At 36.3% G+C, this 24,371-nt stretch overlaps 1 protein-coding gene across 5 annotated transcripts in view; it reads right to left on the bottom strand.

Annotated features, from left to right (window-relative positions):
- The window catches only part of HMCN1 (hemicentin 1), a 526,618-nt gene that overhangs the window by 300,536 nt on the left and 201,711 nt on the right, over nucleotides 1-24,371 (bottom strand). For all 5 annotated transcript variants that reach the window (XR_014015141.1, XM_081225456.1, XM_081225458.1 and 2 more), the window contains exons 8-11: nucleotides 23,679-23,942; nucleotides 22,223-22,367; nucleotides 18,447-18,568; nucleotides 12,893-13,168 (exon numbers count right to left, since the gene is read on the bottom strand). Coding sequence is in view for 4 of the 5 variants with exons in the window: in XM_081225456.1 (XP_081081582.1) it covers nucleotides 12,893-13,168; nucleotides 18,447-18,568; nucleotides 22,223-22,367; nucleotides 23,679-23,942 (807 nt within the window). In the remaining variant the exon portion in view is untranslated. The remainder of the gene's footprint in view (nucleotides 1-12,892; nucleotides 13,169-18,446; nucleotides 18,569-22,222; nucleotides 22,368-23,678; nucleotides 23,943-24,371) is intronic.

Below are 24,371 nucleotides of genomic sequence, written 5' to 3'. Positions count from 1 at the left end.
ACCTGATGGTACTATGGAGTAGAGTGAGGCAACAAGATCAGAAGAAAGGAAGTCCCTAAAGAGAGGATTTTTATGGATTTAGTTTAGGCATGTGAATCAGGAGGGGGATGAGAGTGGTGCCAATGGAGATAACAAGAAAGGGAGTGATGTGAGAGGCAGTGAAGAACTGAACTAACCCATGCATAGGGAAAGTGAGAGGCGCCTCAGCCGAAAAATATCATTACAACTGGGATAATTCCATTTGAACTCTAAATTTCCCATTAGATCATTCACTCTGATACCTATCAGCATAGCCAATCATCTGCTGATTCCAGCATCAGTGTCACATAGAAAATGTGTCCCATATAGGTGTCCATAAATAAAAAGGATGTGGGAAATTGAATTTTAAAAACTGATGCACTGTGTTTGTGTGGCCTGGGGAAAAGAAGAGAGAGAGAGAGAGAGAGAGAGAGAGGGAGAAATAAGGCATGATTCCTGAAAATAGATCTCAAGTACTCTACTTCCTGGTCTAGAGCTTTTGTTACCCCAAAAAGCAAATTAGATTAACAGAATCAACCATGAAAGGAGTTTTAACTCAAAAACTTTTTGTGTTCAAAAGAAATAGGGTTACAAAGTTTTAGAACCTTTTATTTCCCAACTCCAAAAGGATTTGCGCCCAAAAAGAACCTAGGGGAACAACTGATTATCAATTGCTGTTGTTTAAATAGGCATTAAATTACATTCTGGAAAAAAAGTATTTGAAGGCTATCAACTGATCTCTGTGATGTAAGATTCCCAGGCTTCTAAATGTTCCTAATGATAAACTTTATGTCATGAGGAATTAAGACTCTGATGAGAAGAAAGATACTCCATTAACTAGTTTTTAGTATTAAGTTTCTTTTCTTACTTGAGGTCTCTCCATAAAAGCTAAGTAAAGATCCTCATTTTGGAGACTGTTTAAACCTACATTCAGCCCAACCACCTAATTGACTTATATTTCTGAAAACATATTAGAACTGTTTTACAACTGTTCCCCAAAATATTTTTCATTGTGGATAATATATTCCCTTAAAATGTTGCATGGTCTAACATCAAGCCATGCTACATGAGAAACTGGAAAATAATTAGTATTTAATTACTGAACCTAGGTTCCATTGAATCCTACAGCCTGCAAATGTATTTTACAGAATCTCTGACCCTTCTAAATATCTTTATTTACTATAGAAAAAGCTAACTTCAAAAAGTTACATAATGACTATTACTGAGTTTGCTGAGAATTGTAATTAGTAGTTGCTGTGTCCTGTTTTAACAGATGTGTACCTACTGATTTACCTCAATCAGCTTATTTAAAACGTACTGACATTGTTCTAAAATGCATTATTTCAGTTTCTGATTAGGAAGGTAACTCTAACTAGTTCTGATGGTAACTAACTTTTAAGTGTGAAGCTTGCATAATGAGAGTAAAAAAATTTCACTAAGAATGATTTACAATGGATAGATGTGCTTGCTCACTTAATTTTTCCTGAACCTTCAATCAGTAGAAATGGCAATGGAATATATTTTAATATTTTTAAGTTTTTCCAGGACTACTAGACAGTTTGCATAAGTGGCCAGGGAGTCTTTCCAAACAGCAAAGGAGGAAAACTTAAAACTAACCAATCAGCCAAATGATCAAAACCAATGAAAACAGGTATAAATGGCCTGGGAAAAGAGGCAAGGGCCACTGAAATTCCAAAGACACGGAATCAAATACAACATTTCCAGATGAAATCTCATCAATGGAAATATGAAGACCTGGCTACAACTTTCCCAAAACGGTAGAATTATTCCTGAATGGCAATAATTCAAATGAATTACAATGATGGTTAGTCTACAGGGCAGTAGAAATAAGTTTCCTAAGACTTCAGTTCTTGCTATTTCTGCCTTTCTTTTTTCTCCAGAAAAACTGGAGCTGTTTCCACTAGCTATATGCCTATTTAAATTCAAATTTAAAATTTCCAAAAATAAGTCAAATTTCAAAACAAGCTCCTTAGGTGCATTAGCCATATTTCAAGTGCTAAGTTGCCACATACAGCTAGTAGCTATTATGTGGGACAGCACATATACACAACATTTCCATCATTATATAAAGTTTTACTGGACAGTGCTGGACTAGAGAGCAAGTCTATTAAATCTCAGAGAGAAGGTCGCTAATTCTTTGACTTACCAGTAAGTGGGTACAGTGGCAATAAAACACACAGGCAAAGACTAAATACTGACAGTTACATGCTAGATTTGCAAAAAATTCCACACCCAAATTCCAGTGTGGTTATGAAATTCAGTTAATAAGAGAAAGGTAATAATTTCAGAGACAAACAACGATAAATTTAGGCTACATTCTATTTTAATGACAAAATCTTAATGGCAAATATGCATCAAAATTTCTTTTCTGGGCTTCCCTGGTGGCGCAGTGGTTGAGAATCCGCCTGCTGATGCAGGGGACATGGGTTCGTGCCCCGGTCCGGGAAGATCCCACATGCCGCGGAGCGGCTGGGCCCATGAGCCATGGCCGCTGAGCCTGTGCGTCCGGAGCCTGTGCTCTGCAACGGGAGAGGCCACAACAGTGAGAGGCCCGCGTACCGCAAAAAAAAAAAAAAAAAAAAAAAAGATTTCTTTTCTTCAAAATTTACAACTTTTATTTTTCCAATATAAGATATAAGAATATGTAAATGTATCAAATGTTTGCTGCCTTTGTACCCACTTTAAGTAATTCCTAATATAAAATTATTTATACATTAACATTGTTTCTATTTAATGCTATATGTTTTCTTTCCTTAACAACAAGAAGGCATGAATTCAGGAGCTTCTTTGGATGATTAGCTAAAACAGATTAAGACAATAAATATGGTTGATCAGAGGAAAGAATTTTTAAAGCTCAGTTTTTCTTACTTAGAAAATCTTGTAAATCAACTAACTCCAATAAAAATTTTTTAAAAAGAAAATCTTCAACTAAATGATGACTAACATTGCCTATTACATTGCCTTTTTTTAGTGGGTCCTCTTTATAACAATTTTCCAAAATCAGAGAATTTCCAAACTAAAGAGGAAGGCCAAAGCTTAGACTTACATTCTCATTTGACTTGGAGAAAAGTGGCAAATTACCATTATTACTTCTTGGCATATTAGCAGGATACTATTAAAGCTTTACATATATTTACTTGCATCTCCTGACTCAGAATCAATTATAGCAAGAATATCTTTTGACTATAAAAAGCTGATTATGTTCATTCAGACAACAGAATATTATTCAGTGCTAAAAAGAAATGAGCTATCAAGCCATGAAAAGACATGGAGGAATTTTAGTGAAAGGAGCTAATCTGAAATGGCTAGTTACTGAATGATTCCATGGATATTGGGAAAGGCAAAACTATGGAGATAGTAATAAGATAAGTGGGTTCCAGTGGTTGGGAAGGTGGGAAAAACAGATGAACAGGCAGAGAAGAGAGGATTTTTAAGGCAGTGAAAATACTCTGTATGGTTACTATGATACATGTTATTATACATTTGTCCAAACTCATAGACTGTACAACACCAAAAATGAATTCTAATGTAAACTATGGACTTTGGGTGATTATGATGTGTCAGTGCAGGTTCATCACTTGTAACAAATGTACCACTCTGGTGGGAGATGTTGATAATGCGAGAGATTATGCATGTGTTGGGGCAGGGGGCATGTGGGAAATCTCTGTACCTTTGTTTTAATTTTGCTGTGAATCTAAAACTACTCTGAAAAAAATATAAGTATTTTTTTAAATGTGGCAAATTTTTTTAAAATGTGGCAAATCCCTTTTTTTACAAAAAAGGGATTATTTTTACAAATTATCACGCAACAGGCATAGAATCAAAAGTATATGAAACTGGATCTACCTAGCACTTCTTGAAGGAAAGATTTTAAAATTTGGTAATTAATTTATCTTGCTAGACAAATTCATCTGCTACCTTAGTTATCTTATCAGGGAAGCAGCCCACAATGGGATTGGAAGAATATTTAGTCTTGAGAGTCCAGTTTGAGTCACAACCTCCCATCCTTCCAGCTGTCACTTCCTGACTCCCATACTTCCCTCCTCCAAGTTCATCATGGCCTCAACTCCTTTGAACCTTCTTTTTTATTCCAATCTATCAGACCATGCCTTTAACCCTCTCTTCTTTCTTTACCCAGCCTAAACTCCACAGAGCATCACTACAAACACTTTTTTCCCCCAATTACCTTGTCTTTTGCTGAACCAACATCACAAAACCACAAACCTATATGATCCTTCTATGTATATTTTGAAAAGATTACTGAAGACAGCACAGGAAAAAGAAAATCACACCTTCGTGAGGACAAAGCTCCCAAATCAGTCAGACCCTCTACTCTTGGCAAGCTCACATTTCTGTGCCCTCATTTTTCCATGGCTTTGCACGTGTAGGGTTCTCCATCTAGAAAGACTCCTGGCTTCTATCTGGCAAATGCTGACTCATATTCCAGTGGATACCTCAGACACCATCTCCTGTGCGAAGCCCTTCTCAATCTCCACTCATTACTGAGACAGTATTCAAGGCTCCTATAGTACCGTGGTGAAGTTCCTATCCCATTGGGTAATAGATATTTATTTTTTAAATTTAGTTATGCCCTTTTTTTTTTTTAATATGGACTTACTGAGGGGAAGGATGTTGTTTTCTTCTCATTTATATCCTCAGCAAGGAGCAGAATGCCTGACATTTAAATTTTTGGTGAATACATGAGTATAAACAAATGGACAAACAAGATACCACCTCTGACCTTTTCTAAAAATGTTTTTTAAGTCAAGGCACTTCATACATTTCAGTATTGGTTTCATTATTATGGAAAAAAAATATACCTGACATAGTATGATTTAGATAGTGCCATGGGAAATAGCATAAATGAAGATCTCATCAATATAACAGCTATCTATCAGCTTTGCAGTCTCAATAATCAAATGTTCCTAACATATCCTACCCTTCTGCAGATGCAGCAATAAGTACTCCTATTTTGGGTATTAGCTCTAATTCCATTTTTATTCATAATAGTCAAATACCAAAGCTCCTTCCTCATGTATAAAAATAGTAAGTCATTATGTTTTTCCTGTATTACAAATACCTAATCTTTAGAAACAGAATTTGCTTTTTAGCTGGGTCATTAATTTATAAAACAGTAACTCAAAGAAACATTAATTAACATTTCAAGGGAATCTGAATCAAGTCAATTTTTAGTACATGTTCTCACATAGGATTTTTCAGACTTGGCAATAGTTCCTTTGCCTAGCTAAGCACTCTGCTTTTCATTCAGTCTTCCCACAGACATGCATGCACACAAAACTAAGTGCTAAATATTATGTCAGGCACTAAAGACCCCAAACTGAAGAAAACTGGGTGCTGCCCTAATGTAGCTTACAGTCTAGTCATCTTACATGGTCTCTGTGTGCATATTCCCAGTTCTCTCTTTCCTCTAGGCTGTTCCTTACCAGCTGCCCTATCAGAACTTAGGTCAAAGGATTCACCAAACTTTTTATTTACTTATTTAGATTTAGATTTCCAGCTATTCTTTACCCATGTGACAGGAACTTGCAGACACTTTGTATCTTTTCTATTTAAAAAAAAATTTATTTCAGTACTCTCACTTTCCTATTCATACTCAAAGACCCTTTATTTTCTCTTTGTATACTTTCTTCTACCCACCTGTACCTTAAACCTGTTAATAGCATGTGTAGGCATTTCTGTACACTATGCAGAATGATGGAAAGACCTAGTTCAGATCTGGGCTTTGCCACTTGCTGGCTTTGTAACCTAGGGCAAGCCACTAACCCCGCAGATACAAATACACACAATTTGTGAGGGTTAGATGGCATAATGTATGTCACGCATTCTCAAAAGTTTTTAAATGGATAACAGTGGATTGAAGTGCTTCATTTGGATAACTTAGTGGATTGAAGTGCTTGCTGACTCCTCGTCTGTTCTATCTCTTCCCAGCAGTCCCTGAACTGTGAAAGTTACCACAGTCCATCATTTAACCTCTCCAACATCTGGACATCTTTCTAGCTCACTTAAATCCATCAGGCTTGGCTTAATACACATTTTCTAATGGTCCATTTTTGCTGGAAATTAAAATGTCCTTGGTGTAAAGCTTCTTTATAACAATTTCTCATATACTTGAAGTATTTATTAGGCCATCGCATCCCTTTTTTTCTTTTTACAATGTAAATAACTCTAATTCTTTAACCTTCCTTATAACTTCTATTTAAAGACATTTTAATAATGTTTCTGTCTTCCAAGCTTTAGAGAAATATGATTCTTTCTATCCACAAATAAAGTGGTCTAAGATCTATATACCACATAGATGCCTTGCATGAAAGACAAAAGAATGAAATGCATAATATTTATTTATACATTTTACTGCATGGAATTGAATCGTATTATAACAGAAGCTTGCCCCTAACCATGGAGTCAGCAGAGTACATTCGTCAGATAAAGTAAGTGAATATTAAACTTTTCTCTTCATAAAGTTTACAGTCAGCCTGGAAAGAAGTAGGAAAGCAAACATTTCTGTAGGAAAACTACACATTTCGTGGATATCACTGCAGGATATACTTGATGTAAAATTTCACTAGAATATTTTCCTTCAAATCTAAAAGCCTCCAACTCACTCCTTATTAGATCCCTAGTATTCCACAGACAACAAAACCCAGTATTTTAACAGAGCATCTTATTCATTTGTGCTGATTCACACTGAGACATCAAAGAACCAAAGCAGTGAATAAAATTAACTTTTGACAACAAGTAAAGATTTAGGAGTTTTAAGTATACGATTTCATCTCATCTAAATGAAATCCACAAAGATGGCACTAGTATTTGAAACAGACATATACATGTCTCAGGTCAACCTCCAAAAATAAAAAGCTTAACTAGCAAGACTTCAATGCATTAAAATGTCTAGGAAAATAGATGAGCTAATTAAATTCAATTTTTATTATTCAAACATAGATACAGACTTCTATAAGTCAAAATTTATTCCTGTGAAAATCATGCAAAGGGGAAAGTTAAGGGGATTTTCATGATTCTCTTACTGGACTATTAGTTATAAGAAAATCTAATTTAATTATCAATTAATATTCTGTATTTCTCCTTTTTCTCTTACCTCACTTGGGCTCAGAAATGATTTAAAACAGATTACTCTGTGATATAATCCTATAGAATTCCAGACCTTTAAGCTTTCAAATATGATTTTTTGTACTGTCAAAATTTCTCACTTGACACTTTTTGAGAGGCATTATTTCCTAATTTTTCTTAATTATTCCTTATTTTTAAATTATCTCCTATTTACTTTCTTAATTATATCTTAATTATTTTAAATATAAAAGCAATAAAGCAAACTTATAGAATATTTAGCAAAGAAAGAAAACATATTACCCACACATAATTTGATCTATCCAGTAAAATTAATGTCAGCATTTTCAAAACTTTTAAAGTCCTATTTATACAAGGTTTAAGATAATTCATTTCTATTGAATACTTTTTTCAAGTACAGAAAAGCATAAGTAAAAAGTCACTTATAGGTCCATTGCCACCAACAATCACATTTTTGTATATATCAATCTAGTTTTTTTTTTCCTCCTAGCAGAACTGTGTGTGGGTTTTTTTTTGTGGTACGTGGGCCTCTCACTGTTGTGGCCTCTCCCATTGCGGAGCACAGGCTCCGGACGCGCAGGCTCAGCGGCCATGGCTCACGGGCCCAGCCGCTCCGCGGCATGTGGGATCTTCCCGGACCGGGGCACGAACCCGTGTCCCCTGCATCGGCAGGCGGACTCTCAACCACTGCGCCACCAGGGAAGCCCCTGTGTGTGGTTTTTATTTGATTGTTATTTTGTTTGCATAACTGTACTTCTGAGTCTTGTGGTAAACCCTGCTTGAGGTAAGCAGAGTTTTCTGAAAAGTTTCCTGTGTCTAGTTATACCATGATTTCCACAGTAAGGAATTCTCATAATGAAATAAGCATATCAACCCATTCACATTCTCCCATGCTCATTAGTGAGACTGACTGACAGCCACAGTTTCTGCCATCAGCATTTCTTTTCAAGGCTCTTCTGATAAATTGATAATGAGCCTATTAGTCACTGAGGGAAATTAGAGTGATGGAAAAAGGCCACTGGGACATTTGCTTCTGCTGCTGCTGGACTCAAAATTCCATGATGCTGCCAAAATTGAAGTCTTTTAAATGTCCATGGTCTTAGTAAGAACTAAAATCCCACAGGAACATCTGAGTGGCTGACTCTAGGTAATGTGACCTGCAAGGGTTTAGGGAAAGGTAATTATCTGATCTCATTTGTTTTCCACCTTCTTTTTTTTTTTTTATTGAAGTATAGTTGATTTACAATGTTGTGTTACTTTCTGCTGTACAGCAAAGTGAATCAGTTACACAGATACATATAGCCTCTCTATTTTAGATTATTTTCCCATATAGGTCATTACAGAGTACTGAGTAGAGTTCCCTGTGCTGTACAGTAGGTCTTTATTAGTTATATATTTTATATTTAGTAGTGTGTATATGTCAAACCCAATCTCCCAATTTATCGCCCCCCCTTCCCCCCGGTAACCATAAGTTTGTTTTCCAAGATAGTAAATAATTCCTCTTCAAATTACAGAACATGTTCAGACCCTAAGAGCCAAAATATGACAGATATCCACTTTAATTACTTTCCAGCCTTTAGTATATCTGAGAAGTTTGACACCAGTCTGATTTTATCACTCTGTTTACAATGTATTGGTTTAGTCTGTATGCTGTGAAGTTTTTCCCCCTCATAATAGTAATTGGAAATTTCAGCCAGGATGTGTCTAGATGAAGTTCTCCCTTCATTGACCTTGCTTGATTTGCTCACTCAGGACAATTTTTTTTTTCCTCCCTAGTGCACTTTTCTTCAATTGCATCTTTGACTATTTCTTTAGTTTCAGTTGTCTTTGCTGTGTACCTATATATGTTATATACCTATAAACCTTAAAGTTCCATTCTTTGTTTTTATTTCTACTTAAAAAGTCATATTATTCGACTCTTAGTCCTTTGCCTCAATATTCTGAAAGAACTTCTCAAGTTTATGCAGCACATCCCTGATTTTATTTTATGTAGTACAGATTCTGTTCTTCAGTATCTCTGATTCAGACTGCACTATAATATTGCATTTTTAACATCAAATCCCTTTTTTTCTTCCATCACACTTGCTATTGCCCTTTCATCTTAGCCAGTTCTTCCTTTTTATATATATATACTCCCACTTAAAGAAGGATAGGTCTTTCTGAAAGACTGGTGACACTAAACACTTTTTTTCCCCAGTCTTTAGAATAAACTACTACTTTCAAAGCATCAATTTCTTCTGAGTCTTTCCCCTCCCTTGTTTTGTTCCCCAGTATTTTTTTCTTAGGTCCTATGCTTTATTTTTTCCTGTTCTGCTGCATCTGTTTTGACAGTCTTCTGTTTATTAATCCTCAAATGATGTGGCATCTCTCCAGACTCAGTGTCAGTCAACAAAGTGTTTGAATGGACCTAACTTCATTCTCTGTCTACTTTTGTTCTAGCTGAACCCTCTTTGCAGCTCTGTGGCTAAGAGTCTGATGTGCATAGCTCCTTGCCTGATTCTCACCCATGATGCCCTTCTGGCTGAGATGGGATGCTCCCCTCTGCTACCATTTGTCTCTAAAATCCCTTCTGACATACCCATCAATGTTTCTCTTGCTTCCAAATATTTTCACTTGGTGAGAAACATATCTCAGGTTCCAATTTTTTACATGGTGCCAGGTTGCCTGTCCACTTCTTGTCCTACTGTTTTCCTAACTAGATGGTTATAGCTATTGATAGGTTTAAGGAGATAGCATGCTGGCTCCCTAAAGAGTAACATTTTCTTTCTGAAGCAAACTATGAAATGAAGGAACAGAGATACATCCTCTCTGCTTTCATGTAAACATAAGAAAAGATGGACCACTGATTGAAATTTTCATTCCATTGAACTTAAAATGTAAGTGAAGACTATATACTTATTTATACAAATAAGAATCTTTATATATAACCTATAAAATTCCTCCCCCAATTTTTGCCACTATATATTGCAACTGGTTTTTAGTATTCTTCAGTTTTGTCTTTTTGAGGTCTTTACAGATATTCTACTGTTATTGAGAAGAGGTTGCAGTAGCTAGACATATACTATTTTTAACCAGAAAATCCTTGCTAACTACTACCAAAATTTGTAAAATCTGGATGCTTAACTTTTAAAAGTATTCCAGGACTTCCCTGGTGGCACAGTGGTTAAGAATCTGCCTGCCAATGCAGGGGACACAAGTTCGATTCCTGGTCCAGGAAGATCCCACATACCCCGGAACGACTAAGCCCATGCACCAGGACTACTGAGCCTGTGCTCTAGAGCCTGTGAGCCACAACTACAGAGCCTGTGTGCCACAGCTACTGAAGCCCTCACACCTAGAGCCCATGCTCCACAACAAGAGAAGCCACAGCAGGGAAAAGCCCGTGCACTGCAACGAAGAGTAGCCCCCGCTCGCTGCAACTAGAGAAAGCCTGCGTACAGCAACGAAGACCCAAGGCAGACAAAAATAAATAAATTTTTTTAAAAAAGTATTCCAGATAGAAACAGTTTCCAAACAGATCTGTGGAGGCAGAATAGCATAAATGAGGTTATAAATTAAGCTACTGATTCCCCTGTAAGCAAGAAAAATATTCCTAAAGTGCATATTCAATTCAAGTAACTACTGTATCTTTTAAGCTTTCTTGAACTATTTTTTATTTTTGCTTTTTAAAACATTTAACTGCATAAAAATGAAATTAATATACAATTTATGATTCAATGTCAATAGTTAGCAATTGTTAGCAAATATATTCACAGGAATTATAATCCTAGGTACAGCAGTTTATTTCATCAAATATCCACTGCTTTTCAATGAATCAGATGGCCACAGTTAACTAGAGTCTCTTATTTTTTATTAAACAGTGCCATCAATTCTAGAACATACTTTTGTTAGATTTTTAAAACATATTTTTCATCAAAATTGTTCCCTCAAACTCAAGACCAACTAGACAGGCCATAAAATAATGCCTCTCAACAGATTTACACCACTAGAGATTATACAGGCTAGCCAGTAATCATGTAATGACATGTGTTTTTTGTATTTATATTTTGTACATTATGTAACGTCTTACCTCAGAACTTAAATCATTAGATAATAATGAATCTATTTTACCAGAAAGAAGAGAGTTTAGGGTTTCCTTTAAAAGTATGCATTGCTATATCATAGGATTCATACTTTGGAATAGATTCAAATGCTGTTTTGGAAAATGTTGTCCCTGAAACCACCTGAGAGGTCTGTTATAAATGCAGATCCCCAGGCCTATACCAGGCCTGTGAAATCGGAATCTCTGGGTGTGGGGTTAGAATTTCTGCTTTTTCAAAAGTTCCTTGGATAATTCTTTATTCATGAAAGTTTGAGAATCACTGCTCAAATTGACTAAACAATATTAAAGGATTAAAAGTTAATCTGGGGAAACAAGGAAGGCTCTGATTTTATTTTACAATCCCATTCTAAGGGACTCCAGGGAAAGAACCAAGGTCACATTTCAGAAACCTATGAGCATTTATCCTATCTGAAACAATCAGTTTGGTAAAAATACTTCCAAAACTCTAGTAACTCAAGTTACTACTTGTATTGACTCAAATGATCTAGGTAGTTTACCACGTAGAAATGCAGTGAATCATTTACAAAAGTAATGTTCCCCCAGAGGTTTCAGCGGATCAACTAACAAAAGACACACAGCCATACAGTCGGATTGCAGAATATATCTCAACTACCAGCGACAAAACCAGAATCAGATGTCAACCATTTTATTAAATCTCATGGCAGTTTCCCTTTTTTGCCATTAATAACATTCCAAGAGCTAGCCTCCAAAACTCAGTGGTCACTCTCTTAGATCACCATGTTAAAAAACCATCTGACAGTGTTACTTGAGGCATGTTAATAAAGTCGTTGCTAGTAGCACAACCAAGGAGCCAGACCCGATTCCAAAGCAATCAGTCTCCCACATCAAGGATTTGAAATGAAATATTCTGCTAAGGCAGCAACCAAACCTTTCAGCTAAACTGTGTAAAACTGCCAAGAGTAAGCTGCTCATTACATTAAGACTCTAGAGACATTTAGAAGCCAATTATGATTCTACTGAAAGAGATACTTAGGAATAGTTTCTGATCTTCATTTGATGGTAGCGATTAGACCACATTGTTAATGTACTTGTTTTCAGCTATCTGAAACTATCATTTAGTCTATGTAGACAATTCAAGTTTGGCTTACCATTAGCTTACTTTCAGTAAGTACCGTGTGTGTGTGTGTGTGTGTGTGTGTGTGTGTCTAACATAAATAAGGTAAAAACAGCTCTGCTAAAGTTTCAATAAAATTTCACCTAGATGAGAAACATCTTAAAACTTAATTAAACCATAAAAGTAAATTAAATATGCAAATAATGCACTCAAATTGGGAAAAAAGTTTTTTTTATCAATTATTAACAATTAGGTTTTTTTTAAGTTCACAGGATAAATGAGAGAATTTAAAACCATTAAATCATCCAGAGACAATTTCTATTTCTATTTGCTTAAAATAAAGGTCTTCAACTACTAGGATTAGCTGTGTTTGTTTTAAAGTCGCCTATTTGTTAGTGATGTTTTAGTTTCCAGTTTAGTCAGCTTCAGACCCTCAAGGTCCACAAGCATTCTATCTTTCAAAACTGTAATTGTTTGCGTAGATACCCTCAGACAGACAACTTAAGGGAATAGAGATCAAAGAAGGAAGACAGAAAGATGCCACAATTCAGAAGCTACCATAAGCACAGTACCTTGCACCGTGAGGAAAACCGACGCAGCCGATGATCCTCCTTCATTGGAAACCACACAGTGATATTCTCCGGCATCGCTGAATTTCACACTCCTCAGCTCCAGGGAAAGGTTGGCCAAGATCCTCATTCCTGCTGGATCTGCCAGCCTGACATCTCTGTCATTCCTCTGCCAGGTTAGATTGTAATCCACTGCACTGATGACAAGACAGGTCAAAAGTGTTCTTTCTCCAGGAGTGACTGTAACATTGTTAGGCACTTGGATGACTGGCGGGGGCTCTGTGTGAAATGAAAAGATTCAAATGGAAAGATCCAGAAGTCATTTTGCTCACTCATAGAGGTGGTTTAAAAATTTAATGAGCAGGCTTCCCTGGTGGCGCAGTGGTTGAGAGTCTGCCTGCCGATGCAGGGGACGCGGGTTCGTGCCCCGGTCTGGGAAGATCCCACATGCCGCGGGGCGGCTGGGCCCGTGAGCCATGGCCGCTGAGCCTGCGTGTCCGGAGCCTGTGCTCCGCAACGGGAGAGGCCACAACAGTGAGAGGCCCGCGTACCGCAAAAAAAAAAAAAAGAAAGAAAATTTTATGAGCATGTGTTGAATATCTAGTAGGAAAGATGCAGTACGACGGAACGTATTCATTAATACCTATGTCTGTCACCCCAAGAAAATTATCATCTAGTTGAAAACTGCTTTCAGTAGGAGTGCATGTTTACATACCAAAGTACACTCAAGTCCAAATTGATAAATTATAGATATGAGGATCAAAGAGGCATGGCAAAATGATATGACTAGACTGATTCAGGATTGCAGAATGAGTCAAGTTTTGATTTGAATTTTGAAGAAAGTAGCATTTATGGATTTTTAAAATTTAAAACCATTTACTTAGTGTTTTAAAGGAAATAGCGCATGAAGTATGGTAGATATGGAAAAGATACAATGGTATCAGCTTTAAGGGGATTATAATCTCATTAAGACACAGTACAACATTAGAGTAAGATGAATTTCTCCCAGTGAAAATGAGGAATGCTTGATTTAGGAAAGTCAAGTTAACAGTAAGGCACAGACTTTAAAAAAAATTATACACAGAGGACCACGTACACAAAAGGCATTGAGTAATGCATGCGCATTTCAGATGCGGTCAAAAGGCACTTACTAATTAAATATTTAACTACATTTCTAGAGAAAATCCCATATTGCTCTAGTTAGGTTTGAGAATACTGTAAATGCAAATGCCCCTGTAAAGCTCACTCTGCCCAAATGCTTTAAAATAACCTGCCATAGCAAGCCATTTTTGAGCAATAATATAGCAATAAAAACTAGCTGGAAACCCATGTGTCTGTTTCAGTTTAAATGTGAAAGAGTATCAGATATTCAAGATCCAACTTTATACTTCGTTATTCAAAACTATATATACGTGCAGATGAATAACATAAGCCTATAATAAAACCTGGAAGTAATACGCCAAAACCATAGTGGTCATCTCTGAGAGAGAGAAGTGTGTATATTTTTCATATTTTCCTTTATATTTACCTTTGTTTTCCAAACATTTTTAGAAGGGTATATGTTATTCTAAATCATTTTAAAAATCCTTAATTTTTACAATTCTGCTATGTTTTTAAAATCTCTTATGAAAATAGCTAATGAATCAATTGGAAAGAGTACATGAGAAAGTTAGGAAGGTCTGACTGAAGTCTGGTTAGGTTTGACAGATAAAATACAGGATGGTTTGCTAAATTTGAATTTTAGATAAACATCAAATAACATTTTAGTATAAGTATGACTCATGAAATATTTGAGACACATTTAACTGGGCATCTTATGTTTTTATTTGCTGAGTCTGGCAAACATAGGCTGCCTAGCTTTATCCCTAACTAGCTGTATGACCTTAGATAAGCCAATTTATTCACAATGTTTGTTTCCCTATTTGAAAAATGAGATGATTAAATTAGGTAATCTGAAAGACCCCTTCTAGCACTAAGGCTCTGTGATGCTAACATACAAGATGGTAGGGACCATCAAAGACCCGGAGGCGAGTATTTGTGAACATGTGTTGACACTCTATCAAAATCTTTTTGAAGACCACAAAACATTTTGTGTGGGTTTCTTTTTTTGTTCTTTTTAAACAAACTTCTTCAACTAGACTAGGAATTTTTAGAAAATGTAAAATCCCATATTATGGGCATACAGGGGATGCTGGGTGCACACCTAGATCCTTCTCAAGGACCTAGGCACTCATTTCCCTAGCTGCTCTGCTTGTTGGCTACTGAGCTCATGGCCAAGGGAGCTAACATGCTCGGGTTAGACTCCCTTTCCAGTGCAGCCCACTTCCAGGGACCACTTAATGAAGGAAAAAGACGCAGCTCTCTTGCCTCAATTCAGGGTCACCCCAGCTCCAGAACTCCCTGTAGGATCAGCTGAGGCCCCTGTTGTGATTACATCACAGTTTAACTTCTTCCACTCCCTTACAGGTGCTCTTCCCTAGAGAACTCAGCAATAACCCTCTTGCGTGCAAAATCTGCCTCAGAGTCTATTTCCTCTTCAAATATAAATTCAAATATGTAAAATGCCAACTTTCTGCTAATATCCAGGAGGAGAGGAGATTTTAAATATGACATACAATACCATCACTGCACAAATATCTACAGATAATAGTATGTGCACTGAAATATTTATGCATACATCAATAAATTTGGTGGTGATGGAGATGATGGAGAATTACAGCAGTTTGCAAAAGAGGCCAAGATAACAAATTACCGGAAACAGCCTAGTCCCGGGAGGATGAGGGGCAGTCATTCCTAAGTGAAAGAATGGCTGAGGCTAGGATTAGGGGACCAGAGATGAAACCTCAAAACTGAGAAAGAATGATAAGCATAGGCCCTGTGACATTAGGTAAAGATCACTGGACTGAGAGTCAGGAGGCCAAGAATCTACTTCTCACTACCTATCCATCTGATCAGAAATGGGGCACCTGCCTGCTCTGGGCTTCAGTTTCTTTAGCTATAAAATGATGAGGTGGTATAATATTATTTCCAAGTCTTACCCTGTTCTAAAAGAGTATCCTGAAATTAAAATTTAAGATTGCCTGTCACTGACATGTCCTTGACAAGTTTTCTCTTTTCAATTTTACTTAAAGCCAAAATTTTGGTATTGTGTGTATGTGTGCATTGGGGGTGGGGGACATTATGCTAAAAAATAAATTCAGTAGAGAAAATTAATATAAGGTAAAGTACAAAATATCATTTGTAAAGAATTTTTTCCTGCTTCTGTAGTTCTGTTCATTGGTTTCTATATGTTTATATGCAATAAAAGAGGTATCATTCTTCTTACACCCATTTTGCATTTATTTTTATTTATTTATTTATTTTTTTGCAATACGCGGGCTTCTCACTGTTGTGGCCTCTCCCGTTGCGGAGCACAGGCTCCGGATGCGCAGGCTCAGCGGCCATGGCTCACGGGCCCAGCTGCTCCACGGCATGTGGGATCTTCCCGGACCGGGGCACGAACCTGTGTCGCCTGCATCGGCAGGCAGACTCTCAACCACTGCGCCACCAGGGAAGCCCCCATTTTGTATTTAAAACCAATATATCAATAACCAATATCTCCAATGAACCAAAAATCCTTAAAAATGTTGTCTAGAAGGAAATGCTGGAAAAAAAATGAAGTAACATATTGCTAGAACTTTAACTTTTCTTGAAACGGTTCTTGGGTGCTATTTGACTTTATAAATGTTCATCCACAGTGATATAAAAACATCACCATTCCATCATGCCGTGCTTTCCCAACACTCCTGTCCAAAATATAAGATCTAATTATCCTGTGAATTCACATCTGATTCTGGTGTGCTGGTTAGTAGTGACAGTAGGGTGGCTGAGCCAGGACCTGGGTGGAGGTTTGAGTCTGGAAGATTAAACAAAAGTTAGCCCAGAAAGAAATGTCCACTCTTTCAAGTCCAAAGGGGCACTTGCTTGCTACTTCTGCTGTTACAGTCATTGCCATACAATCCATGCTTCTGCCCTGCTTTCATAATTAACCAGTGGGACACAATTCCTGAAAAGTGGCTTTGGTACAGTACAACTTCCTAGCAATACCATGGCTCGGCTGGCACAGATTAATACTAGAAGGGCACGTGTAGAGGGTATATTTGGAAGTTACTGACACCCCAGGGCCAAATTCTTAGCAGTCAGTTCAGGAGTTCTTTCTGGCACTTTCCAGTTATTTATGCAAGATGTCTGAATCAACTCACTCAAACCTCTTTCCCTGTTGTCCTTCCCTTAATTAATATTGCTGGGGAAAAAACCCCTCAAGTGCTCAAGTGTTTGTTTCCCCAGAAGCTGAGGAATGTTGACAAGATTCCAATGCTTTTCATAATTACTGGAGATGAAAAAATGAATAGTTTATGATGCATGTCAACTTGCTAAATTGTTTCAAAAGACGAACTTTATTTTTCTAAGAATAAGAGAAAATGAATAATTTACTGCAAGAAGAACAGGCTTGCACGCCTCTGTTTTAAAGTTCAGCTTGGACTTAATGATAACAAACGTGAATCCTAGGCTTCTAAACAGCCCTACAGTTATAAAGCTACTTTTGTCTTAAATTTTCCAAAGAAAATGCACATCAATACTAAATTGACAATTCAGACATTGTTATAAACTCAACAGGCATATTTAGGTCAGAACAGGCTTACTATTAAACACACAGCAACCCTAGGCTATGAGGCAGGTAGAAGATAACTGAGTTAAAACAAAGTTTCCAATAAATTCTAAATATATGCTGAGTAAGTGACTTAAGTCCTGATCAATGATAATATATGGTAGGTAGTCTGTTTGGTTTCTAATTGATAATGGTAGTCTTTTTGGTTTCTAATCTGGGAGATTAGAAGAAAAAATGAATTTTTTTCACTAAAATATATTCTACCTTGTAAAGTAATCTGAGCCTTGCCCATTTATTCACAGGAAACACACTATTTAAATGTAACTTAATTAGCATGACTTCTGCCCTTCTTAATACCAATATTGTAGCCACTGAGGTCCTATGTTTTTTGAATGTGATACTTTCCTTATTGTCTTCAACTTAGATGTCAGAATCCATTCACAAAAGCACTCTGCTCATTATAAATATGGGAGAGGGAAAGGGAAAGTTGAACATTGCTATAATCAGAATGGATCTCTCCCTTTTCTGATATTTTATTTTTTCAAAGGAAAATACTATATGGAGATCAAAAAATATTTATTAGGTCCCTATAATAATAATAATGATAATAACAACAACAACAATAATAAAAACAGCTAATGTCTATTAGGTGTTTCTATGTGCCAGACTCTCTTCTAAGTGCTTAACATACACTGTCTCATTTAATCCTCACAGTTTCTCCATGAGATAGAGACTGCTACTCTTATTGTCATCATTTTATAGTTAGGGGATCCAAGGCACTGAGTTCTTAAGTAATTGTCCCAAGGCAGGTCACACAGCTAATATGCAGTGAAGCCTGGATTAACAAACATCCCATTTCCATAGCTACATTAATACTTAGGCAACTGCAAAGCAATTAGGGATAATTACCTGACACGTCAAAGAACGTCTGTGCCCGTCCAGTTCCTGCACTGCTGACGGCAATGCACTCATAGGAGCCTTCATCAGACAAAGTGACCTGTTCAATATCCCAGGTCACACTGGCCGATTCTCTGGGGTAAGAAAATAGAAGCATGTTTAGTTACTACAAAAACAAGACCAAATGGAAAACAGTGATTCCACTATTTGTTTTATGCATTCAAAAGAACAGCTTAAAAAAAGTTCTTTATAGCTTAAAATTATACAGAGTTCTTTTATCATAATTATCATAATTTTATTGATAAAATTATGCAGAGTTCTTCACAGCTTAAAATTATACACCTTTTGTATTTTAATTAGAAAGTTAAGCTTTGCTACTCTGAGCAAAAAACATAACAAAGACAGTAAGTTTTGTTTTGTTTGTTTTTTCTATTGATCTTTGTAGGCTCTAACAAAAGAATTCGCTTCCAAATGTAAGAAAAACTTGAAAGAGGCAGAGGATAGAAGAGTGAAACTTTTTTACTGAGAAAATATCAGGGAGACATCTTTAATCTTCCCTCAAAACTCATTTAATTCAAACTAATGATCATTTTACCACTTTTTTTCCCCACATTTTCACATTCATATGTCTTTCTTTTTTTCTTTTATGAACAGGCCTGTAACTTTGCTGTTGAGAACTATAGCCTGTGCCTGTGTCTAGTTAGGGTCACTGGAAATTTGACATCCTCTGGCTATGTCAAAACATAAGATACAAAGCTGGCACAGAAACACTCTTTAAATCCTCTCTCCTTCCCCTCTCATTTCCAGGTTTTGGTCATGTTCAGTGGGGTTCTAGCCAAAGCAACTCAACCAGTAATTTACAAGTGTGAAGGTAGAAAACAGACTTTTTGGTTCCCAAAAGATAAATTCTCTTTAACTTTCTTATATATAAGCTCTACATAAGGCTATATACCTTAACTGGTTCAATCTATGTATATAATGAGTAAAGAAAAAGATTATCAGTTTTATAGTCAAAATTGCCATTTAGGTAAAATAAATCCCTTTGCTATATTACATATTCATTCATTTAATAAATATCTATATTTTGTTCTCTAACACTTTTCAAATTGTTTCTCATTTTTTGGAAATGTCTTAGTAATAGCTATTTAATCCTTATTTAAAACATTCCAATAATCTATAAAACAAGCATTATATTGTTTTAAAATATGATTGCAATGTCATAAATATTTTCATAGTTTTTTCTTATAATCATCCATAGCTATTTATAAACTTTTTAAACATTCAAGATACAGATGAGATGAAAAGCCCACTGCAGTCAAGACACCTTCCACTGAAGCTGAAAGTGGTACAAGATATGATATCTCACAGTAATAACTCCAGATCTCTCCCCATCCAAATGAACCACACCCATCACCAAACCACTATGAAGAATTCACTGAGCTCCTAATAATGTACATTTACCACTAACCTAGAGTTTGTAAGAGAAAGTCAAGACACAGGTTCCTGTCATTAGGAAAGCGAGAAAATAAGCAAGGTCATCCTTCCATATATTTTAGTAACTGAGAATATTCACTTAATACTGTTTCCTTTCACTTGCGTCTGCATTAGGTGTCAGTGGTCCTTACTGTCACGTTCAGAAGAAAACGGAGTATGACTTATTCTATGCTGCATTGATCACCTAATATGTATCTTGAATGCTTAAGAGCAGTAGGCTAAGCCGAAATTTACAAATGCCATTGTCCAGGAGGTACTGGTAAGTTCCAGGAAAGTAGGAGTTTGAAATACACACATCTTTCATGTCTTCTGCAGTGCCTACTTCAGAGCCAAGCATATTTTAGGATTCATCAAAAACTCAGACATGCAGAAATTTTAGAACAGAAAATGACAATTCTTCTAGTCTTAAGGCCCTTTATTTAAAAACAAGAAAGTTGAGGAAGAAGGATAAGTAATTTATTCAAAGGCACAAAACTACTGTATGAGTGCTTAGAGAATATTCTTACAGTTATACTTGTTCCTCTCTTATTTATGAAATATTACATGAAAACAATTCTTTTTCATGTACCCTTATCAGTTAGCATTATGATTATATGGCCACGATAAAAAGTTTTGAAGGGATGACCCTTGGAACAGGGGAAGGAACATGTCAGATAGAAATGTGTCTTGTTACTGATGGAAACTAATTCTCTGCTACATCTCCTAGAGACCATAGTGACTCACATAACAAAGATCCAGTCATGCAGCTGGAGTTATTAGGAAATCTAGGGCAGAGATGTGCAAGTGAATTGGGATTAGAGTATCAATCCATCATCACCCATGCCCAATTTTGTCTTTAGTCTCTTACATCCAAAGAGCTTAACAAATGTCAGCAAGGCATGTCATATCTCTGGGCCACAGAGCTGGAAAAATGAAAGAAAGAATCCTTGTGGTTTACCTCAGAGGAATTGTGTGGAATTAATAAATTAATGCTTATAAAGAATCTCAAGTGTCTTTGAAAATTGTTACTATTTAAACACGAAGCAGAATAGTTTGATTTCATCAGTCAGTTATGTAACTTCATCATCTGATATCTTGGTCAGTTATGTTGCTGGTTATTAAATATGCAGCTAAGGAAATCATCAAGATGTATGTTAAGCAAGTAGCAGGAAATAATACAGTCCAATCTTTAAACAATGGAAAATTTTCTCAAGTTATAATGAACATTCTTGCCATAGCTTCTGCTTAAAATGACCCCATAAGGAGATTATATAAGCTAAGACTGTCAAATATTTAACATGTTACACAAGTTATTTACGTGAATATTGAATTACCAGTGTAAAAGCTTTGTAAAATAATTCTTAGAGTTTTTCCCCCAAATGTAGTTTCATAGTAAGTTTAAAAAAAAAGTTTGACAGAAATCATCCTCTAGTTTTCAAGGCCTACTTAATTTGTATCATTAGATTCCTTAAACTTGTCTAGAAAATTCACCCATCTTCACAACAGAAGTTGGTGCCCTCTAGCCCACTTCCCTTCACTGTTGGCTGCGGTAGTGACCACACACGCTTCTGCTCCATCTGGCCCACACCCCCAGCACACACCTCATTTCTACCCTTCTCCTCCTGGCTCCCTGGGCTCCAGCTACACTGGCTTCCTTCCCGTCTTTCTTTCCCACGTGCCTGGTGGACTCTGGCCTTAGTGCATTTGCATTGCCTGTTCCTGGTGTGTGAATGCTCTTCCCTGGATATCTGTGTGACCTGGACATCTCACCATGTTCAAGTCCTTGCTCAAATGTCCCTACTCTGAATTTTAAAATCGCAACTTGGCCAAAACCACATGTACTCCACCAACCAGTAGTACTTGCCCCAATTAACCTGCTCTACTTTTTGCCACAACACTTTAAATCAGATTCAGAAACATGTTTATGCTCAAGCCACTAAAGCTTAAGTTTCATTTGCAAGGACTCTTGCAAAGTTCAGTACCTAACTTTGTATTCATAATTTTGTATTCTTTGCCTTATCCAGGGACCCTTAAACTGTGTAAAATTCAGATTCTATAAAACCTGAATCAACTCTTAAATGTATTCTAGCATTTATTATATTATCATATTATATTTATCATGTTTCTGTCTTCCTCCTTTACAATATAAGCTCCACAAAGGTTCAGAATTGTGTCTGTTTTGCTCACTGCTACATTCCAAGACTATGAAGCAAATTAATAAGAATGTCTAATGAAAAAAGTACATTAAAATAAGTATCTATTTGTATTTAGATATTTAGTGCTATAAGTTATTACTAATGGAAACATTTACACACTTTAAGTACTGGTCTACTCCAAGTGTAACTCCATTTCTGGCAAAGCTCAAGGTAAGGGGCAAAAGACTCTCAACAGAGCAGTGAATTTGGCCCGGCTGCAGGTAGTATCCCGGGGTTTTCTCAGGCATTGTAACTTTGGGAGCATCTGGGAAAAAAAGAACATGGGCAAGAAGGTCACAATGATATTTGGTACTTCCTGTTAATCCATTCAAAAGCTTCATACTTAAATTATTCCAGTAAATTCTCTGCATTCCAGTTAACCTAAATCACGAAAAATCACTTTATCTTTCTTTGTTCAAAGGTTATTTATTTCTGGATTATCTCCATGGACCCTTTACTAAGGTACTCATTGAATCTAAGACTCCACTGACCTTAAGACATAACACTTTTTGTACCACCAAGATAGAAAACAAAGCTACCAGATAAGTTACAATACATCATCAATTGTAGAACATAGTTCAACTTCAAAAATGTAAAACTATGAAAAGAACACACATATCCTAGAATTGAATTCATAGGGTAACTGTTTCCAAAAAGGAACGAAAAAACTGATTTTTAAGAATCCAATAGTTTTTTTAAGCATTCAATTCAGGGGCTAACACAACTAACTTTGAATACTGCATATGAGGAAATACTGAGGTTGGTTCTATTATTTCCTTTCTACAGCTATTAACCAAGAGCTACAGAGTGGTTCCTGAATTTCCCAAATCATAACCTTATGTATAAATGATAAACTGTTATCCCTCCACCCAAAAGTACAATATTAGAAACAATCTTTCTGTATCCTTGTCAGTCCATGGTTCAAGTTACATACAGTTCTAAAGTTTTGATCAGAATCCAGTCATCAGCCTTGAGAAATAATAGCAAATATATAAGTAACTAGCTTACTTATTACCTAACTAACCAAAAAAGGCAAAATCATCACCAGTTATTTGCAGGGAACTACTGTTCAAAGTAGAAAGGTTTCTGACAATTATATATAAACATTTAGCCAAATGAGATTGCTAATCAAATATTAAACACATATGCCAGGGGGAGTAAGAGCACGAGAACTTGCCAGTTCAAATTCTCACATTGATTGAAGTAATCAAAATTCTCAGATCTACAATCAGTGAGACTTAACATGAAACTTTGAATGTGCTATTTTATGGTTAGGAAAACTTGTGTTACCTAAGTGTAAATGCTCTTCTACATGGTGATCCAGTAATAATGTGAGGATATTATTTTTGAATTCAGAGTCCATTCTTCTTATTTTTCTTTTTTTTGGCCACACCACGCAGCTTGAGGGATCATAGTTCCTTGACCGGGGATCGAACCAGGGGCCCCCGGCAGTGAAAGCCCAGAATCCTAACCACTGGACTGCCAGGGAATTCCCTAGAGTCCATTCTTTACTCATAGGACCATATCAGCCCCTTAAACTATCAATACTCCAGTGTTGAATAAAGTGATATCTTACCTGGGACGATACTAGAGAAGGAAACACTCGATACTCTCTGGAAGAGATAATCATCCTTATCATAGCCTGTTACTTTGAGAAAGAAAGCTTCATTTGGTGGTGTAAAGTCAGAAATATTCCATATGCCATAAGGTTTTCTATCTGGATAATATTTAATAGGAATTGTCTTAAGAGAGCTGCCTGAGATACTCAGAAGTTCAAGACGATCTACTCTAGCTGGGATGGAAATTCCAGAAGTATTCAGCAGCACGTAGGTAGGTATTCCTACAAGAGAAAGGATCTGTCATCATTTGCAAGTAACATGCACCTGAGGTTATCTATCAAATAAGTTTTGTATTATAATAACAGGTAACAAGGACATACATATGAGTACTACAGACTGTGCCATAAATTGTGGCCCAGGTGTAGAATCTTCTCTACATAAAAGACAGTTTATTCATGACCAGAGAAACTTAGGAAACCCTAAGTAATTACTTTCATGGTATTTAATCATGTTTATATGTAGAAAGAATAGAATTATGAATATTGTGTTATATGATATTTGTTATATGAATACTTTTAAAGATTCATTATTCTGTATCCTTCCAGTAACTGCGGCAATAAAAATAAAAGAACTATCAGAAAAAAGAAATTTAAAGTCACAGTAGGATTGAGCCTTCTTTTTAACTATAAATCTTCTTGTATGAATAAAAC

Source organism: Mesoplodon bidens (assembly GCF_964165515.1).
Source record: "Mesoplodon bidens genome assembly, chromosome: 2".
NCBI classification, from domain to species: domain Eukaryota; kingdom Metazoa; phylum Chordata; class Mammalia; order Artiodactyla; family Ziphiidae; genus Mesoplodon; species Mesoplodon bidens.
The sequence above is the reverse complement of the archived record's forward strand: the minus strand, read 5'-3'. Positions and strand labels throughout refer to the sequence as shown.